This window comes from Carettochelys insculpta, chromosome 28 (assembly GCF_033958435.1).
Source record: "Carettochelys insculpta isolate YL-2023 chromosome 28, ASM3395843v1, whole genome shotgun sequence".
In the NCBI taxonomy this organism is placed as follows: Eukaryota; Metazoa; Chordata; order Testudines; family Carettochelyidae; genus Carettochelys; species Carettochelys insculpta.
The window spans coordinates 10,260,656-10,280,565 of NC_134164.1; the positions used below are offsets into that span (position 1 = coordinate 10,260,656).

The following is a 19,910-nucleotide window of genomic DNA, read 5'->3' on the forward strand; positions in this document are numbered from 1 at the left end:
CTGTCAGTAGGATCAGAGCAGATGCGATTGTATCTCAGGGCTAGACTGTAATCAATGGATCATGTCATGTGTGTAGGATGGAAGCTAGAAGCGTTTAGGTAAGTGTAGCGGTCAGTGTGTTTCCGGTAGAGAGTGGTATTGATTTCGCCATCAGCAATGTGTACTGTAGTGTCCAGGAAATGTACCTCTCGTGTGGAGTGGTCAAGGCATAAGTTGATGGTGCAGTGTAGATTCTTTAAGTCTCTGGAAGTGTTCTAGAGTCTCTTACCATGGGTCCAAATGATAAAGATGTCATTGATATATCGTAAGTAAAGGAGGGGTAATAAGGGACGAGAGCTGAGGAATTGTTGTTCCTAGTCAGCCATAAATATATTAACATATTGTGGGGCCATACAGGTGTCCATAGAAGTGCCACTAATCTGGAGGTATAAATTGTCCACAACTTGGAAATAATTGTGGGTGAGAACAGAGTTACAGAGGTCAGACACCAGATTAGCTGTGGTAACGTTAGGGATAGTATTCCTGATCACTTGTAGTCCATCTTCATATGGAATATTGGTGTACAGAGCCTCTACATCCACGGTGGCAAGGATGGTGTTGTCAGGAAGGTTTCTGATGTTTTGTAATTTCCTCAGGAAGTCAGTGGTATCTTGGAGATAGCTGGGAGTGCTGGTGGTGTAGGGCTTGAGGAGGGAGTCTACATAACTGGATAGTCCAGCGGTAAGGGTGCCAAAACTTGAAATAATAGGGCGTCTGGGGTTTCCAGGTTTGTAGATTTTGGGGAGCAAATAGAAAAATCCAGGTCAGGGCTCAGATGGTGTGTTGGGGCCTTATTCACTCAGACACACCATCTTAGACACACCATCTGAGACAAACTTCTCAGTCTGCCTGTCTGGGGGAAAAAATCCATGGAGGAGGAGAAAGTGAATATGGAGTAGCTGGGATGAAAATTCAGATGGAGAAAGAAAACCAACAGGGTGGGTTGAAATCGGGGCAGCCTGGGATCTGAGAGGGGTCACGCTCACTCTGCAGGGTCACAGGCAGGCAACAGCTTTGAGTCTCTGCTCCTGAGCATCACTTTTCCAAGTTTGCTCTGAGCTTTGTGCCTACGGGCCACAGGGAGCTGAGTGGCAGGCAGTGGGCCTCGGCCAGGTTTGCACTACACCCTCATGAAAAGGGGCATCGAGCCAGCTGCTGCAGTGGCCTAAAATGAGTTCCTGGTGTGGGTGAATCTGGGCCCGGATTTGCAAACTGCAGCAGAAATCCCTGTAGCTCAGGGTCTGCTGTCACACTGCAGCCAGGGCCAGCTGGCAGAGTCAGAGCTGGGTGCGGGCGACGTGCCCTTTTCACGCCAGATCCACGCACAATGTGAGCCTGTTACAGCGCCGAGCTCGGCAGCAGCTCACAAGGTCCCTGGGTCAATCCTTACCATGGTGGCTACTGTATACAGCCAGCCTGCTTCTCTCACTCACCCACATCCTCGTACTGATGCTCAAGGTCGCTCACAGCCATCAGGAAATCCCAGATGTTCAGCTGCCCGTCCTCTGCAAGGAAGAGAGCTGTTCCCTCCTGGGCACTTCCACCACACAGGGAGGCATGCGGAGCTCCCAAAGCAGCGGCTGTGTGGTATTACATGGGGGCACAGGCAGTAGAGTATTCCAGGGCCAGCATGAAGGACAAATGGCTAGACTGGATGTGGCATGGTTACCTAATGCCTCTCAGCCAGCAGCAACTCGTAAAGATGACAGATGTGGTCCAGGAGGAACACCCAGGCTGGGAGCACTGCTAGAGCTACCAGTGGGGTGCAGAGAGCATGCAGGGGGACAGGCCTCACAGGAAACTAAACCTAACCACAAGCTGTGGGGCTGAGGGAGGCATGTCAGGCTCTGTCTTACCACACCTGCTGCACCCAGGTTAAAACAGACCCCCCGACCCCAGCTTTTATCGGCTCGTTTTAAGCTCTGGTCTCTGGCCCCTCCCCAGCCACATCTGCCAGCAGGGGAGAGGAGCAGGGTTCTGTCCTCTGGAGGTTACTTCCAGTCTGCACTCACCCCATCAGCCCCTGGAAGGGGAAGAGGTGTCCCTGTCCCGTCCCAGAGCCTCTTGGACACAGGACTCTGTATTTGCTTCTTTCTCACTAGTGCCGATTTCATGCCAGGCCAGCACCCCCGCTTCCCATAGAGCCCCTCCCAGTCTGCAGTGGTGCAAAGGAGGACAGGATCTTGCCCGATAACTCTTGCCCTTACAGCAGCATGCTGGCTACATGGGGCATAATAGGATTCTGCACCTCTGCATTGGGGCTGCAAAAGCCTCACTGCCTGTGCTGGGTCTGAAAGCTACGGGCATACCGGACTGCTCCTCTGAACAGTAACTGGGGTGATTCCAGCTGCTGTGTGCATGTCTAGCTCATCTTTCCTCCAGGCAGCACCAGGTGAGACCCTGCTTTGCTACCTGTGTAGGGTCAGGAGGCCAAAAGCTCTTCCAGCCAAAAGCAGCATCTGGGCATTTTACTTCAAAGGGATCCCCCATTCAGCTGCCCAGGGAGCATGTCCATGCACCACCAGGAGAGAGACTCACTGTTCACATAAATGTGTTTCAGCACCTCCTGCAGTGTCTCTAAGTTTAACCCCACGCCCATGCTGAGCAGAGCTGGCTGCAGGTCATTGACATGGATCAGACCCTTCTTCATCTTGCTGAAGGCTTGGTAGGTGTTCTGGAAAGCTAGAGGCAAGGCAGAAACAAGAGCAGTTACTGAGCTCTAGAGAGGTCCAGGAATGGGGAGCTGCAGGAGGATCCCACCACCTGCGGCTCTTCTCTCCAAGGAACCTGCTGCTGTGTGTCTAGTTTTGAGTGAGTCAGAAATATTCTGATGGAGAATCCTGAGCTGTGGAAAGCCAAAGGGTTCCTGGCTGTGGGTCAATTTCAACATGATTTGATTGAGAAAGGCAATCCGAAAACACGCACCTCTGTGTCTTTTGGGGTTCCATTTCCTGCTCTGAAAAGCCTTTTTGTTTCCCTTTTGTTATACATCTAATAGGTAAGGTCCCACTTCAAAATGAAACAATAAAATCAGAGAAAAACATTTGATTTTACCAAAAGTTTTCAATGAGCTGGAAATGGAATTTCATTTCACAGGAAACTGAGAGAATGTTCTGGTTCTGTAGCAGCATGGAAACGCATCCGGAATCATGGATTTTCCTGCAAAATGAAAAACCCAGTTCCTGCCCAGGTCTTGTCCAGGTACATAATGCAGGGTTTTACTTCCATGCACTACACGTTTAAATTTCGGTGTAGATTGCAAGAGGGGCCACATTCACATGCATATAAGCACAGTTTGTTCTTTCATGGGGCCTTCCAGGTGAACTGAAAATTTTTTGTTTTTTTTATTAGGTCTGTTGATTTGCAAGTCTGTTTGCTCTTTGGATCTGGAGAAACATCACCCAGAGAGCTGGAGTATGTTCCAGACTTGATACTGGGGCAGAGATCATGGTAGAACCCACCTGATGTTACCTGAACCAGGAAAACTGAGCTAGGTTATCGTGTTGGATGAATGGATTATTATAGAGAAGCAATACTGTGCTCTGTCCCACAGCTACCTCTGGTCTCCCTATCTCTTTCCATGGCTCCTTCTTTCTCCTCACTCACCCTCAGTGTGGGCAAAGGGCGAGGTCTCCTTCAACGCTTCCAGGAAATCGGTGAAGGTCAGGGTCCCATTGGCTGCAAGAGAGAAGAGTGGGTCAGAGGGGGAGGGGCCGGGAAAAGCCAGTGAGACAGCGAGCAGGGCTGCTCACCCTCGATGTCAATGGACTTGAGCACTTTCCTCATCTCTGTGCTGGTTACGAGGATCCCCAGTGTGTGAAGAGTCAGGAGCAGGTCGTTGACGTGAATTCTCCCGTTGCGGAGTGCGCTGAAGACCAGGCAAGCTTTTGGCAGTCCTAGAGCAGGCAAGCCGGGGGACAGGTCAGGGCACACCCATGGCAGGGGCACCTCACTGCTCTTGGCTGGAACACATACTCTGGAGCTAGACTCTGCTGTCAAGAGCCCTGGTGTGACTATGGACCCACACCAAGATCACTCTATGAGTCCATCTGCCCTACCAAGGAGACTACAAACCGGGCCATCAGCAGATCAGATTCAAGGCCCTGCTTTGTTCTCGTCTCTTGTCCCTGTTTATGCCTCTTGGGTGCACAAGGCCATCGGAGCTGGTTGGTCACATTCTCACCCGTTTTGTGAATGGTGGCTTGAAGCACAGTGGGATCTTCAATGCTAGGGCCTGAGTCTCTACTGACTGAGCTAACTCACTGGCCCATGAAAGGAGTGGCCGCTAGCCATTAGATGGGTCAAAGCATATGGGGTTAGCCAGGGTCCCACCAGAGGTCACGCCTGGCAGAATCGGCTCCGGAGGTCATCTGCCAGGACTTGTGCCACTGATTTCAGCTGAATCAGACCCGAGATGCACATCAGGCCTGCAGTTCCAAGACTCCCCTGCAGCATGTGAATCATACTGGAATGAAAGACTGCTTGGAAGAACCAATGGGGAGGAGCTGGAGTGGAATCTTTGCTTGGGAATGGAGTCTGAGCTTACTGCAGAGACAGGGACCCCAGGGTCCCCTCCTGCTGCCCTGCGGCTGTGTCTTCACTGCAGCATTTCCTTGAATTCCCTCCACTGGTGTTCACCCCTCTGGAACAAGCCTTGTGATAAATCCAGCTGCAGCTGGTCCCGGCACCCCGCAGGACAGCACTCCAAGAAATCAGAAGGAGCAGGTTCTGGGCCCTGGGCCCCTTTGGCCTCATGTCACTGTTTACGCCCAGTGAGTGAACGAGGCCACAAACTCCAGCCCTTTGTTGTCTGCAATTTACTTTAATACAGCCCATTTAGGGACGCAGGACTGCCATAGATTCCAGGTCCAGGTAGCCTGGAGTCCTGCCCCATACAATGGCCAGGGCCAGCTCTTGAAGGTATAACACCAGCTGCAGCAAGAACTTGTGAGTACCTGCTCACCGGTAAAGTCTCCTCCTGACCCTGACAGTTTTACCAGGCACTTGCCTAGGACTGAACTTTCCTTCATCCATCTCCAGGTGCTTTACAAAGGTGCCGTTAGTCCCATTGGACTGATGGGAAAACTGAGGCACTGATCAGGAACAAAACTGAGGTCTCCATTTCCTAGGCTATGCTGCCTCCTCACCTAGAGCGAACCAACCTTTCCAAAAATCAAGGGGTTTTCTTAGAGCATTTGCTGTTCCCAAATTGCCCTGCTCCTTGACAACCCAGATACAATTCAGATCATCCTCTTGAGCATGTCTGAGAGTACACAGGAGGGACAGGTTTGCAAAAAATTTGGTGGTACTCAGAATACCCACAGCCCAAGCTCCTGCCACTCAACCTCCCCCGCCCTGGTCTGCTTAAGGCTCTGGGAGGGCATTTGTTTAGCATGTTTCCTTCTTCAGATATACTTTACTATTATGTCTTGAGCTTTTGGCTAGCTGTTCTTCAAACTGTTTTTTGGCCTTCTCAGTTATATTTTTACACTTCATCCGATGGAGATTATGCTCCTTTCTCTTTTCCTCTTTAGAATCTAACGTCTACTTTTTAAACAATGCCTTTTTGCTTCTCACCGTTCCTTTCACTTGGTTGTTAAGCCAAGGTAGCACTTTTTTGGTTCTTTTACTATAGTTTTATTTTGGGGCATATATTTAAGCCTGTGTGATGGTGTCCTTGAAAAGTTTCCAGGCAGGTTGCAGGGATTTCACTTTTGACACTGTACCTTTTAATTTCTGTTAATTAACCTCTTCATTTTGTGTAATTCACCTTTCTGCAATTAAATGGCACAGTGTTGGGCTGCTATGGTGTTTTACCACAGTGAAGTTACATTTAATTAATTCAAAGCAGACATTTAAGATGTTAAGAAAACTTATCACTGCATCCCATCCTGAAGTTACATGTACCCAGTCAATATGGGGATAGTTGAAATCCCCCATTATTATTGACGTTTTTTTATTTTTATAGTCTATCTCTGATCTTCCTTTAGCATTTCACACTCAATATCATCATCCTGCTCAGGTAGTTGGTACTATATCCCTAGTGCTATCTTGTTATAATTAGAGCACGGAATTACTACCCATTGAGGCTCTATGCTACAGTCAGTGAGACACAGTAATATTAGGGTACAAAGTATATTGGAAGGACAGAGCTGTGTTCCATTGACTATGCTCATTCCACCAAGTTTCTGTGATGCCCCTCAAACTCTGCCTCACAGCTCTTTTTGTTTCTTGTCTTTTGACTGGAGTACTTGACATTTTGAAATAAATTATTCCGGACTAGCTTATTCCAAATAGTTCTGCTGTGTAGCCATAGTATTTTGGATTAGAGCACCTGGAAGCAATGCTTTCAGGGGATCTAATCTGAAATAGGCTCTATTGTGTGTGGACACACTATTTCAGGATAAGTTTTGCTGATTTTTGGGGCTTCCCTGCAGTATGGATGTGTTATGCCAGAATAGTTTGGTTTGGAATAATAACTCCGGAATAAGCTATTCCAGAATAACTCTGTAGTGTAGATGTACCCTAAGGTACTACCAAACGGCTTGTTATTAATGAACCTTAATTCACTCTATTGACAGCCTTTTGTAACTCTCCCAAAGTCCTCACAGTCACACTCAGACTGTGTTACACATGGAGCTCCTATAACTTGCTGCCTATGAGTACATGGACTGCCTGTGAACCAGGGGCACAAAACTTTTATTATTTACAGAGTTGTCCCCTCAGCCCTCCTGCCCTCTCCACCATCAGCCCCAAATTTAGATTTTAATATAAGCCGGAAAGATTTCACCCCACAAGTGAAAGACCACATGCATTTCTGCTGAGCATTTTTGGGTGAGAGGACAAAGGACATCATTTCCCAGCCAGCTGCAACTGGCCTTCCTGAGGTGCTTGTGAACAGGGTGAGTGCTAACAGGAGGGAGTTTTGAGAGGCTCTCCTGGAGGAGGAGAAGGAAGGAGCAAACTATAGCACCTTGGGGTAAGTGTCTGCTTGTGTTCGGGCGTTCTGGGCTTGTGTTTGTTTGTTTGTTTGGAGTTTGGAGTGCTGAGCTGAGTGTTTGTTTGAAAGGCCGTGTGCTCAGGCAGGCAGTTGCAAGCTGTGAGTCTTGATTAGGTTTGAATTGAAACACCGTGTGCTGATTGGCTGAGCTGTAGGCAGAGGGAGGAGCTATCAGGGAGGTCGAGTACTTAAACCCCGCTGGTAAGTGACCAGGGGCTTTGCGACCGGGTGCTTGCGAACAGGGTGAGTGCTAACAGGAGGGAGTTTAGAGGGGGAGCTTGGAGGGAGCCAGTGACTTCTATTGCCCTTAAACTTAAATCCTTTATAACAACCTCTGTCTGAAACATTTAATTAAACCCTCATATATAATTAGAGTAGGAAATGGAGGCAGAAGCCCAGCAGTAGAGTGGGGGCTTTCCTGTTTATTGTGTCGAGTGCAATATGTTTGATTACCTACCCTGTGGGCGGGTGGCATATGTGTGCGCTCGATGCAAGGAGCTCCTGGCCCTCAGAAACCGAGTGCATGCTTTGGAGGCCAGGGTGGCTGAACTGGAGGAGCTAAGGAAGGCAGAGGTGTTTGTTGATGAGACTTTTCGGGACATAGTAGGGCTGTCCCACCTCCAATCTGACAGTCCTGATGCTGTTACGGAGGATGAAAGGCTCAGGGAAGGAAAGCAGTCAATGGGAGCAGAGGGAAACCATCCCATAGTTGGGACCCTCCTTCCAGAGCTTGCTATGGTATCCTCTCGCACCGAGGATACTTCTCCGGGGGAGGGAGCACCAGCTGTTAGGAAGAAGCAGGTTTTAGTAGTGGGGGATTCGATCATTAGAAATATACATAGTTGGGTTTGTGATGACCGGGAGAACCGTATGGTGACTTGCCTGCCTGGTGCGAAGGTTGCGGATCTGTTGAGGCATCTAGACCGACTTATGGGCAGTGCTGGGGAGGAGCCGGTGGTCGTGGTACATGTTGGTACCAATGACATAGGGAAGGGTAGAAGAGATGTTCTGGAGGCCAAATTTAGGTTACTAGGAAAGAGACTGAAATCCAGAACATCTACGGTGGCATTCTCTGAAATGCTTCCAGTTCCACGCGCAGGGCCAGATAGACAGGCAGAACTTCAGAGTCTCAATGCGTGGATGAGACAATGGTGTAGGGAAGAGGGGTTTAGATTTATTAGGAACTGGGGACACTTTTGGGGTAGGGGGAGCCTATACAGGAATGATGGGCTCCACCTAAATCAAGGTGGATCCAGACTGCTGGCATTAAACATTAAAAAGGTCGTAGAGCAGTTTTTAAACTAAGAAGTGGGGGAAAGCTGATTGGTGCAAGGGAGCACGTGGATCGGACAGAGACTTCTCTTACACGAGGCTCCATAGATAGGGATTCCCTAGAAGTTAGTCAAATAGGGAACGTGGGAAATAATATATGGGCAAGATCAGATGTGAAACAATCGCATATAAAAAAATCCAACGTGTCTGTGAAAGGCGGACATATAAATAGTGGTAGTTTTTTAAAGTGCTTTTACACAAATGCTAGGAGTCTGTCTAATAAGATGGGTGAACTGGAATACCTCATATCAAAGGAGGAAGTTGACATAACAGGCATCAGAGAAACATGGTGGAATGAGGACAATCAGTGGGACACTATCATACTGGGATATAAATTATATCAGAAAGACAGAACAGGTCGTGCGGGTGGCGGAGTGGTACTATGTGTGAAGGATAATATAGAATCAAATGAAGCAAAAATCCTAAAGAAATCAAAATGTTCCATAGAATCATTATGGATAACAATTCATTCCTCTAATATGAATATGGCATTAGGAATATATTACCGACCACCTAACCAGGACAGTGATAGTGATGCTGAAATGTTAAGGGAGATTAGAGAGGCTATCAAAATAAAAAACACAGTAATAATAGGAGATTTCAATTATCCCCATATTGATTGGGTACATGTCACCTCAGGACAGGATTCAGAGATTAAATATCTTGATGCCTTAAATGACTGCTTCTTGGAGCAGCTAGTACAGGAACCCACAAGGGGCGAGTCAATTCTCGATCTAGTCCTGACTGGAACGCAGGATCTGGTCCAAGAGGTAACTGTTACTGGACCACTTGGAAATAGTGACCACAATATAATAACTTTTAATATTCCTGTGTTGCGAAGAACACCGCAGCGGTCAAACACTCTGGCATTTAATTTCAAAAAGGGGAATTACACTAAAATGAGGAAGCTAGTTAAACAGAAACTAAAAGGTAGAGTAACTAAACTAAAATCCCTGGAAGCTGCATGGAAACTGTTTAAAGACACCATACTAGAGGCCCAACTTAAATGTATACCCCAAATAAAAAAACACAGTAAGAGACCTAACAAAGAACCACCATGGCTTAACAGCCATGTTAAAAAGTCAGTGAGAGAGAAAAGGGCAGCTTTTAAAAAGTGGAAGTCAAATCCTAGCGAGGAAAATAGAAAGGAACATAAACACTCCCAAATTAAGTGTCATAAGCTGCGTCTACACGTGCACGCTACTTCGAAGTAGCGGCACTAACTTCGAAATAGCGCCCGTCACGTCTACACGCGTCGGGCGCTATTTCGAAGTTAACTTCGACGTTAGGCGGCGAGACGTCGAAGTCGCTAACCTCATGAGGAGATAGGAATAGTGCCCTACTTCGACGTTCAACGTCGAAGTAGGGACAGTGTAGACGATCTGCGTCCCGCAACGTCGAAATTGACGGGTCCTCCATGGCGGCCATCAGCTGGGGGGTTGAGAGACGCTCTCTCCAGCCCCGCAGCTCACTGGTGGCCGCGTGGAGCGGCCCCTTAAAGGTCCCCTCCCCCGCCCTGACTGCAGGAGGCTGAGGCAACGTGCAGGCTCCTGCCTGCACAGGCGGCGGCGAGCCTGCACAGCCCTCAGCCCCTGACAGCAGCCATGGCTGCCCAGCAGCCCCCCCAGCGCCCCCAGGGGACCCCCCCCAAGAGGAGCCACAGCAGCCAGGGCAGCCAGAGGGCCACGCAGTCTGGGAAGCGGCAGCGGGGCCCCTCTTGGACGGAGGCCGAGATGCGGGACCTGCTGGGGCTCTGGAGCGAGGAGGAGGTGCTCCAGGTAATGGGGAGCAAGAGGCGGAACGCGGATGCGTTCGCTCGGCTGGCCGATGGCCTGGCTGCCCGGGGTCACCCTGCCCGCACTCCGGACCATGTCCGGAGTAAGGTCAAGGAGCTGCGGCAGGGTTAGGCCCGGGCCCGGGATGCGGCCAGCCGATCTGGGGCCGCCCCCGTCACTTGCCCCTTTTACAGGGAGCTCAGGGACATCCTGGGCTCCCGGCACACCTCCTCCCCTCTGGCCACCCTTGACACCTCGGCTGACGAGCCCGAGCAGGCCCTGCAGCCGGGCTCCGCCCCGGAGGTAAGCCCCGCACCCCGGGGGCCCCCCCCGGAGGCCATCCCCGGGACATCGCGGCAGGAGGAGGAGGAGGAGGGGGGCTCCTCCTCCACCGATTCCAGCCTGCAGATCCTCCTCCTGCCATCCCGGAGCAGCAGCAGGGCCTCCGACCCCCGGGGATCTCCGGACCGTGGGAGCGGACCCACAGGTAGGTACCCCTCTCTGGTGGGCACCCCGGGGCTTGAGGGGCGGGGGGAACAGAGATGTGTCCAGGACCCCCCACACGCTCACATGGCCATGGCCCCAAGGACACCAGGGCCATGGCCCTCACAGCACTGCAGCCATCAGCCCCTGCCCCCCGCCACCCTGCATGACAGTGCCATGCCCCATCCCCGGGCCAGGGGGGAGCGGAACCTCGAGGGGCCCCCGGGCGGAGGGGGTCGGACACCCCGCAGCAGCAGCATGCGATGGAGTGGGGGGAGTGCCAAAGGGAGACTCAGGCTACATATGAGCCACCTGAGCCGAGGAGCTCCCAGGGCCAAAGGAGGATCCTGGCGCTACAGCTGGCAGGTGACACCTCTGCCCTGAACAAACAGGAGGGAGGAGCCGACCTGGCTTGGAATTGGGGGGCGAGGGCGGGGGCCACAGGTAGAGGCTAGGGGAAGGGAGAGCTGGAAGGCAGCCAGCCAGAGGAGGGGGAAAGCTGCATCCCAGAGGGGCCCCCCTTGGGGTCTTCTCCCCACGACGGGTTGGAAGGACTGTCTCTTCCGACAGCTGGTGCTGTCACTCCTGGGAGAAACTGGGCATCTGTGGCCTAAGAAACCTCTCCTGCTCTCAGACCCTGTGGGGTGAAGTGAGAGTCGCTCCCACCAGGGGACGGGCTGCAGGGCAGGGGGACCCCTGAACCCCATCCATCACAGCAGCATCTCCCAGGGGACGGGGATGGGGAACCTGCAGCACAGGGCGGGGGGTACAAAGGCCACGGCTCGGGGCCCACACTAACGCCTGTCTCCATTCTTCTTTCCCCCCTCCTCTCCTGTGTCCTGCACCTGCACCTGCACCATCCGAAGGACCGGAAGAGAGCGCCGGCGAGGCATCGGTCGTCCCGGAGACCCCTCCGGAACCCTCGCTCCAGGGCAGCCCCTCGGCCGAGGAACGACCGGCCATGCGGAGGGCCAGACGGCAGACCCCGCGCCTGCTACCGGCGGCGGCCACAGACCCCCAGCTGCTGGCCATCCACCGCCGGCAGCTGGAGGTGTCGGAGCAGCACCTCCGGCTGCAGGAGCAGGCGCTGGCCTGGCGCAGAGAGGCATGGGGGGCCTTTCTGGATACCATCAATCGGCTGATTGATTCCCTGGCCCCCCATGCCACGCCGGCCGCGCCACCGCCTGCCATGCCCGCTCCTGCAGCCCCACCACCGGCTGCTCCAGCCGTCGCCGGGCCGTCCGCCATCGCCCCACCACCTCCCCGCGAGGGCCACCGCGCCGAGGGACCCCTGGAGCCACCCGCGACTCGCCGGCGCCGCTACCTTCCGGTGGAGCCCACTCCCACCCAGCCGCGCACCAGACTGCAGGCCCGGCGGAGCTCCCGGCCGGGCACGCCCACTGCTGGGCTGTAGGGGCGAGGGGCCCGGGACGTGGCCCCCCCCCCTTGTTGGACAGACTTTGGGGACTGAGTGGGTGGTCTGGGTGTTTCCCCTGTTTGCCCCGTCCCCCCCTGTACATAGTTCTCCCCGTTCTCCTCCCTGCTTTTTGTTTTTCTTTTGATGGCGCACAGTGCTTTCATTTTTATTGTTGTACATAGTTTTATTTGTGCCCATCTTGGTTTTGTTGAATGTTTGTCCCTCCTTTTTGGTTTCTGTCTCACATATATATATTTTTTTATTTAAAAAAAAAAAAAAAATTTGTGAGGACAAAAAAAACATTTACATTCACCCACAAGTTCGTGCTGTCATTTCTCCTGGACAAGTTGGGGGGGGGGCGGTGGGGTGCTCCATGGTGTGGGCGTTGGGGCAGGAGTGTGGGGGAGGAAGGGGCGGGCAGTAGGGGGCCTGGGCACAGTTCACCCCGCGGCCTGGTCGTCGAAGTGGGCCCGCAGGGCCTCCCGGACCCGGGTCCCCTCTGGGTCCACCTGCCGACTGGGGGCAGCAGGTGGCTGGAGGTGTGCCCTGCCGGCCTCGGCGGCCCAGCCCTGAAGAAAGCTCTCCCCCTTGCTCTCCACGAGGTTGTGCAGGGCGCAGCAGGCACCCACAATCTGGGGGATGTTGTTGGGGCTGGCATCCAGGCGGGTGAGGAGACATCGCCATCGTCCCTTGAGGCGGCCAAATGAGCGCTCCACCACCTGGCGCGCACGGTTCAGGCGCCCGTTGAAGCGCTCCTGGCTGGCGGAGAGGTGGCCCGTGTAGGGGCGCATGAGCCACGGCCGGAGGGGGTAGGCCGCATCCGCGATGATGCAGAAGGGCATGGTGGTGTCCCCCAGAGGGATGTCCCGCTGGGGGATGTAGGTCCCCGCCTCCAGCCAGCGGCACAGGCCCGAGTTCCGGAACACCCGGGCGTCGTGGGTGCTGCCAGGCCAGCCCACGTAAATGTCCTGGAACCGTCCCCGGCTGTCCACCAAGGCCTGCAGGACGACTGAATGGTAGCCCTTCCGGTTGAGGTATCGGCCTCCACTGTGGTCCGGGGCGCGGATGGGGATGTGAGTCCCATCCAGAGCCCCGAAGCAGTTGGGGAAGTCCAGGGTGGCAAAGGCGGCGACAGTGGCCTGTGGGTCCCCCAGCCTCACGAGCCTGTGCAGGAGCATGGAGTTGATGGCACGCACGACCTGCAGAGAAAGCACATGGGACAGCCCCAATGAGGGGTCAGCAGGGTGTGCATGGCCCTGCCCTGCTCTGCCCTGGCCCCCCTGGCCTGCTCTGCCCTGCCCTGCCCTGCCCTAGCTCCCCTATCCTCCCCTGCCCTGCCCTGGCCCCCCTGCCCTGCTCTGCCCTGCCCTGGCCCCCCTGGCCTGCTCTGCTCTGGCCCCCCTGGCCTGCTCTGCCCTGCCCTGCCCTGCCCTGGCCCCCCTGCTCTGCCCTGGCCCCCCTGGCCTGCCCTGGCCTCCCCCTGTGGGTTCTCTTACCTCCATGAAGACAGCCCCGACGGTGGCCTTTCCGACGCCAAACTGCTGCCCCACGGATCGGTAGCTGTCCGGAGTGGCCAGCTTCCAGACAGCGATGCCGACCCGCTTCTGCACTGTGAGGGCACGCCGCATGGCAGTGTCCCGGTGCCTGAGTGCGGGGGTGAGCCACTGGCACAGCTCCAGGAATGTCTGTCGGGTCATCCTGAAGTGGCGGACCCAGTGCTCGTCGTCCCACTCCCCAAGCACCAGCCGCTCCCACCAGTCGGTGCTGGTGGGGTAGCTCCACAGCCGCCGGCGTGTGAGGCAGGGGGTGGAGCGGGGTGCTGCAAGGGTAGGGGCTGAGCCCTGCTGCCCTGGGGGCATGTCCTCCCCTGGGGCAAGAAGGTGCTCAGCTGCCCCCAACATGACAAGAGCCAGGGCAAGCCCTGTTTCTGCCGGGAGGGCTGGGTGGACCTCTAGCTGCTGCTGCTGCTGCTGCTGCTGGGGGTCCATGACTGCGGCGCTCGGGGTCTGTGTGCCTATATGGCTCGTCAGACCGCGTGCTGTGCAGGCTGAGTGTATGTGGGAGGGGCCCTTTAAGGGAGCGGCTAGCTGTTGCCCCGGAAGCGCTAGTCCGCCCGTTGACCCTGTCTGCAGCTGTGCCTGGCATCCCTATTTCGATGTGTGCTACTTTGAGGTGTAGACGTTCCCTCGCTGCGCCTATTTCGATGTCGGGCTGCACAACGTCGAAGTTGAACATCGACGTTGCCGGCCCTGGAGGACGTGTAGACGTTATTCATCGAAATAGCCTATTTCGATGTTGCAACATCGAAATAAGCTACTTCGATGTAGGGTGCACGTGTAGACGTAGCCATAATGTAGTAAGAAAAGCCAAAAAAGATTTTGAGAAACAGCTAGCCAAAAATTCAAAAAATGATAGTAAAATGTTTTTTAAATACATTAGAAGCAGGAAGCCCGCTAAAAAAGCAGTGGGGCCCTTGGACGATAAAGATATAAGAGGAGCGATCAAGGAAGACAGTGCCATTGGGGAGCGATTAAATGATTTCTTTGCTTCAGTCTTCACGGCTGAGGATGTTACAGAGATTCCTAAATCTGAGCCAGCCTTTTTAGGTGACAAATCTGAGGAACTCTCCCAGATTGAAGTGACATTAGAGGAGGTTTTGGAGTTAATTGATAAGCTGAATAGTAACAAGTCTCCAGGACCAGACGGTATTCACCCAAGGGTTCTGAAAGAACTCAAATGTGAAATTGCGGAGTTATTAACAGTGGTTTGTAACCTATCCTTTAAATCTGCTTCCGTACCCAATGACTGGAAGATGGCCAATATAACGCCAATATTTAAAAAAGGCTCTAGAGGAGACCCTGGCAATTATAGACTGATAAGTTTAACATCAGTACTAGGCAAATTAGTAGAAACAATAGTAAAGAATAAAATTGCAAGGCACGTAGAAGAGCACAAATTGTTAGACAAAAGTCAGCATGGTTTCTGCAGAGGGAAGTCGTGTCTAACTAATCTATTAGAATTCTTTGAAGGGGTTAATAAACATGCGGACAAGGGGCACCCAGTGGACATAACATACCTAGATTTCCAGAAAGCCTTTGACACGGTCCCACACCAAAGGCTTTTATGTAAATTAGGCGGTCATGGGATAGGAGGAAAGATCCTTTCATGGATCGGGAATTGGTTAACAGACAGAAAACAAAGGGTTGGAATGAATGGTAAATTTTCACAATGGAGCGGGGTAACTAGTGGTGTTCCCCAGGGGTCAGTCCTGGGACCGATCCTGTTCAACTTGTTCATCAATGATCTAGAAAATGAGGTAAGCAGTGAGGTGGCAAAGTTTGCAGATGACACCAAGTTCTTCAGGACAGTCAAAACCAAAAGGGATTGTGAAGAACTACAAAAAGATCTCAGCAAACTGAGTGATTGGGCAGCAAAATGGCAAATGAAATTTAATGTGGGTAAGTGTAAGGTAATGCACATTGGAAAAAATAACCCAAATTACACGTACAACATGATGGGGTCAAATTTAGCTACGACAGATCAGGAAAGGGATCTTGGAGTTATAGTGGATAGTTCTCTGAAGACATCCACGCAGTGTGCAGCGGCAGTTAGTAAAGCAAATAGGATGTTAGGAATTATTAAAAAAGGGATCGATAATAAGACAAAAGATATCATACTTCCCCTATATAAAACTATGGTACGCCCACATCTTGAGTACTGAGTACTTTTTTGAGCCTCACCTCAAAAAAGATATATTGGCATTAGAAAAGGTTCAGAAAAGGGCAACTAAGATGATTAGGGGTTTGGAACGGGTCCCATATGGGGAGACGCTAGAGAGACTGGGACTTCTCAGTCTGGAAAAGAGGCGATTGAGGGGCTATATGATAGAGGTATATAAAATCATGAATGGTGTGGAGAAAGTGAATATAGAAAAATTATTTACCTTTTTCCATAATACAAGAACTAGGGGACACCAAATGAAATTGATGGGTAGTAGGTTCAAAACTAATAAAAGGAAATTTTTCTTCACACAGCTCACAGTCAACCTGTGGAACTGCTTGCCAGAAGAGGCTGTGAAGGCCAGGACTCTATTAGGGTTTAAAAAAGAGCTCGATAAATTTTTGCAGGTTAGGTCCATAAATGGCTATTAGCCAGGGGTAAAGTATGGTGCCCTAGCCTTCAGTACAAGGGCAGGAGATGGATGGCAGGAGATAAATCACTTGATCGTTGTCTTCTGTTCTCCTTCTCTGGGGCACCTGGCATTGGCCACTGTCGGCAGACGGGATACTGGGCTGGATGGACCTTTGGTCTGACCCAGTATGGCCATTCTTATGTTCTTATTTTGGGGTTTGAGCGGGTGCCTGAGCCTGTGTGCCAGGATGGGTGAGGAATGGTGTCTCTGGCCTCTGGTTGTCAGAAGCTGGAGATTGCCGGCAGGCGAGAGATCGCTTGATCGTTACTTCTTCGGTCCCCTCCCTCTGGGGCACCTAGCACTGGCCACAGGATTCTGGGCTGGATGGACCTTTGGTCTGACCCAATATGGCTGTTCTTATGAATGGGGGTTACCTTCGACTCTCTGTACAGCCCAAGGCCCATCTTCGCCCACCTCCTCGTAGAGATTCATGTAGAGGTTGTTTAAGACTTTACTCCTCCTGTCAAAGAACCAGATGCGCAGAGTGTTGTGGGGTCATGGGTGACAAACAGTCCTGGTGACTCAACTCTCAGACCCCCTTGGCTCTGTGGGGCACACAGCCGGGGGACAAATGCCTGGTGCCACAGGTGCCGACTCTGGCTGCTCTGGGGCTGGAACACCCTCAGGGAAAACAAAACAAAACAGGAGCTGCTCAGCACCCGTCAGCCCCTGCTGTTCAACAGTGCCACCAATCAGCTTGGCAAGGGGCTGGGGAGAGGGTAGAGAGCCTCAGGGAGGGAGTGGAGTGGAGGTGGGAAGCAGGGGCAGATCAAAGCAGGGCCATGGGGTGGAGCAGGTGTGGACCCCCCAGGACAAAGTAATGGTTACGTGTGTGTTGATCCCCACCCACTTCCTGCTCTCTGCTGTCGGTGATTGGTGCAAAGGGGATTGGACAGGAAGGAGACTGATGGAAATTCCAGCTCCAGGGCCCACCCTCAGCTCCCCTGCTGGGGCCAGGAGAGAGCTGGACAGATGCCCCATCAACAGGCTCTGCTCCGAGCCACTGGCACTTTCTCCTTGGCAAGGCGCAGGGTCAAGCCCCACAGCACACGGAGGCTGGCAAACGGCTGTGTGGTCTCTCTGTCTCTGCCCACTGGGCCCCCAACACACAGCATCTGAGCCACCGCTTACACCGCTTCTGGCTAAGCTGCCTTTGAACCATTGGCACTGGGCCCTCTCGTTTCCCTGGGCTACCCACCCCACCTCACTGGGGACGCTCCTGCCACTCTGCAGCCCTGGCACTGAGCGCAGGAGACATTCCCACCGGGCACAGAGACAGGGTCTCCTGCCTCAGGAGGGGGGATGGACACATGCGGTTGAGTACCTGGGCGCCTGGGAGAAGCTCTGCTTGGGATAGCTGGGTGAACAGGCCGTGCTCCTCCTCGGCCGAGTCCGTCCATACCCCCTGTCCTGGCTCTTCTTCTTCCTGCTGCTCGCTGCCCTCTGCTTCAGCATCCTCTCAAAGGAGGGGGTGATCTAGGGCCCGCAACATCCGGGTGAAAACTACTCAAGCTAGTTCAGGCCCAAGCAGAGCTACAGAAGGACCTCCCAAAACTGGGGGAGTGGGCAACAAGATTTAATGCAATGCTGATAAACGCAAAGTGATGCCCATTGGAAAACAACATCCCACTATACCCTGAAAACGATGGGGACTAATGGAGCTGTAACCACCCCAGAGACATCTTGGAGCTTCTGTAGATAGTTCTCTGAAAATGCCCCCTCAGTGTGCAGCAGCAGGAGTCAGAAACCAAACAGAATCTTAGGAATCATTATGAAAGAGACAGAGAAGACAGAGACTGTTGTACTGCAGCTGTGTAAATCTATGGCACACCCGCATCATATGCGCAGAGGCCTTATGTCAGAAAAAGCTACATTGAAATTGGAAAAGGTTCAGAAAAGGGCAACAGAAATGATTTGGGGCAAGGAACAGCTGCCCTAAAAGATTAAGAAGACTGGGACATTGCAGCTTGAAAAAGAGATGAATGAGGGGAGATGTGATGGGGTCTGGTGTTTGGAAAGTAAATAAGAAAGTGTTATTTACTCCTTCTCCGAACATGAGAACTAAGGGGCCACCCGAGGAAATTAACAGGCTTAAAAATTAACAGGTTTAAAATAAACAAAAGGAAATATTTCTACACAGAGTGCAGTCCATATGTGGAACACAGATGACATTGTGAAGGCTAAGACTACAACAGGGTTCAAAACAATTAGATAATTTCATAGAGGATAGGTCCATCAGTGGCTACTAGCCAGGGGGAGCAGGGATGGTGCCTCTGTTTGCCAGAGGCTGGGAGTGGGCATTACGACCTGGATCTCTTGAATTGCCTGGGGTCTGCCCATTCACCAGTAAAAGGTCCCTGTTCCCCAGTGAATGGCTCCCATTTGCCAATGCAAGGCCCCCGTTCACCAGTACAAGGCCTCTGTTCACCAGTGCAACTGCATCCACACAAGGGTTTACACTGGTATTATTTCAGTGAAGAATAAAAATCCCACCCTCCGTGACATAGTGCTCCTGGTGAAAAACCAGTGTGGTGGTTATGGAGGAAGTGGGGAGAGTCCTGCAGGGAAGGGAATATACAAAGGCAGGAAGCAAAATGAACAGGCTGGGCTCCTTGAGCACTGAGGGAAACTCACTTCCAGCCTTTTGATGGCCAGTTTCACCATGTGTTTGTGAGTGAGTGCATGGGTCCCAATCCGTGCAATAGTGTGCATGCACACCCGTGGGAGCAGTGGTGTCATGCTCACGGCAGTTTGTGTGTGCATGCTTACATGAGCCATGGGCATGTCCCTGGAAGCGTGAATGCCTTGCTCTGGGAATGTGTATGTGCCCACGTGCATGTCTGTGAATGTGCACATGGGTTCATGCGAGTACATGCATGTACCAGCTCTGAGGATCTCACCTCCGTGGCTTTATCTGCCTTTGGGACGTACTGCCTGCGTCTCACATGCCGCACTGGACAGGCCTGCGCAGAATCCCGCCTGAATTACAGAGACACACCAGTGTGAGGCCTGGGCGCTATCCTCCGCCTCCCAGGCTGGCTGCTTTCTGCCTGAGCTGGGCCCCTGCTGGAAGGCTGGACTGGGCCTTGCTGCACCTTGGGTGAGTCTGGGTCCCAGCTGAGCTCCAGACCCTGACTTGCGACTGTCTGTCCAGGAGACCGAACCCCACTACAACTCCTCAGCTGTGGGGGAACATCACTAGGGATCCAGCTCTGGACCTGAGCAGCCTGGCCTGGAACAAGCAGCAGCTGCTGCCTGTGTCCCCTGACTAGGCCAGGCCAGGAGAGCACACTGTCCTGTGGAAAGATGTGGGGCACAAGCCTGAGCCTTGGCATGGACACTGGGGCAAAGCCAATGGGATCACCTGGAGCTAAGTGATGGCTGAATCAGGCCCAGGGAATTCACTGGACACTCCAGTTTCTGCTGCTGTCATCCCGTCCTCTCCCAGACCCTCTTCCCCACTCCTGGGCGCCAGCTGTCACATGGCCCTGGGAGCAAGCTGGCTTGCTGGGCATTGTGCAGCACGGCAACCAGGGAGGATGCCGCAGACTCATAGCTGCGAGCAGCCAGGCAACAGGTGTGCAGTGGTGGCAGTGCGGGGAGGTGTGAGCAGGGAGGTGTGAGCAGCCAGGCGATGGGCGTGCAGCGGTGGCAGTGCAGGGAGGTGTGAGC

General features: G+C 52.9%; 1 protein-coding gene across 1 annotated transcript in view; it reads right to left on the reverse strand.

Annotated features, from left to right (window-relative positions):
* The window catches only part of EFCAB13 (EF-hand calcium binding domain 13), a 56,355-nt gene that overhangs the window by 33,074 nt on the left and 3,371 nt on the right, over positions 1-19,910 (reverse strand). Inside the window, exons 3-9 of the mRNA XM_074978710.1 lie at positions 19,139-19,217; positions 17,563-17,714; positions 16,613-16,698; positions 3,792-3,935; positions 3,646-3,717; positions 2,578-2,721; positions 1,473-1,619 (exon numbers count right to left, since the gene is read on the reverse strand). Of these exons, the coding sequence (XP_074834811.1) occupies positions 1,473-1,619; positions 2,578-2,721; positions 3,646-3,717; positions 3,792-3,935; positions 16,613-16,698; positions 17,563-17,714; positions 19,139-19,217 (824 nt within the window). The remainder of the gene's footprint in view (positions 1-1,472; positions 1,620-2,577; positions 2,722-3,645; positions 3,718-3,791; positions 3,936-16,612; positions 16,699-17,562; positions 17,715-19,138; positions 19,218-19,910) is intronic.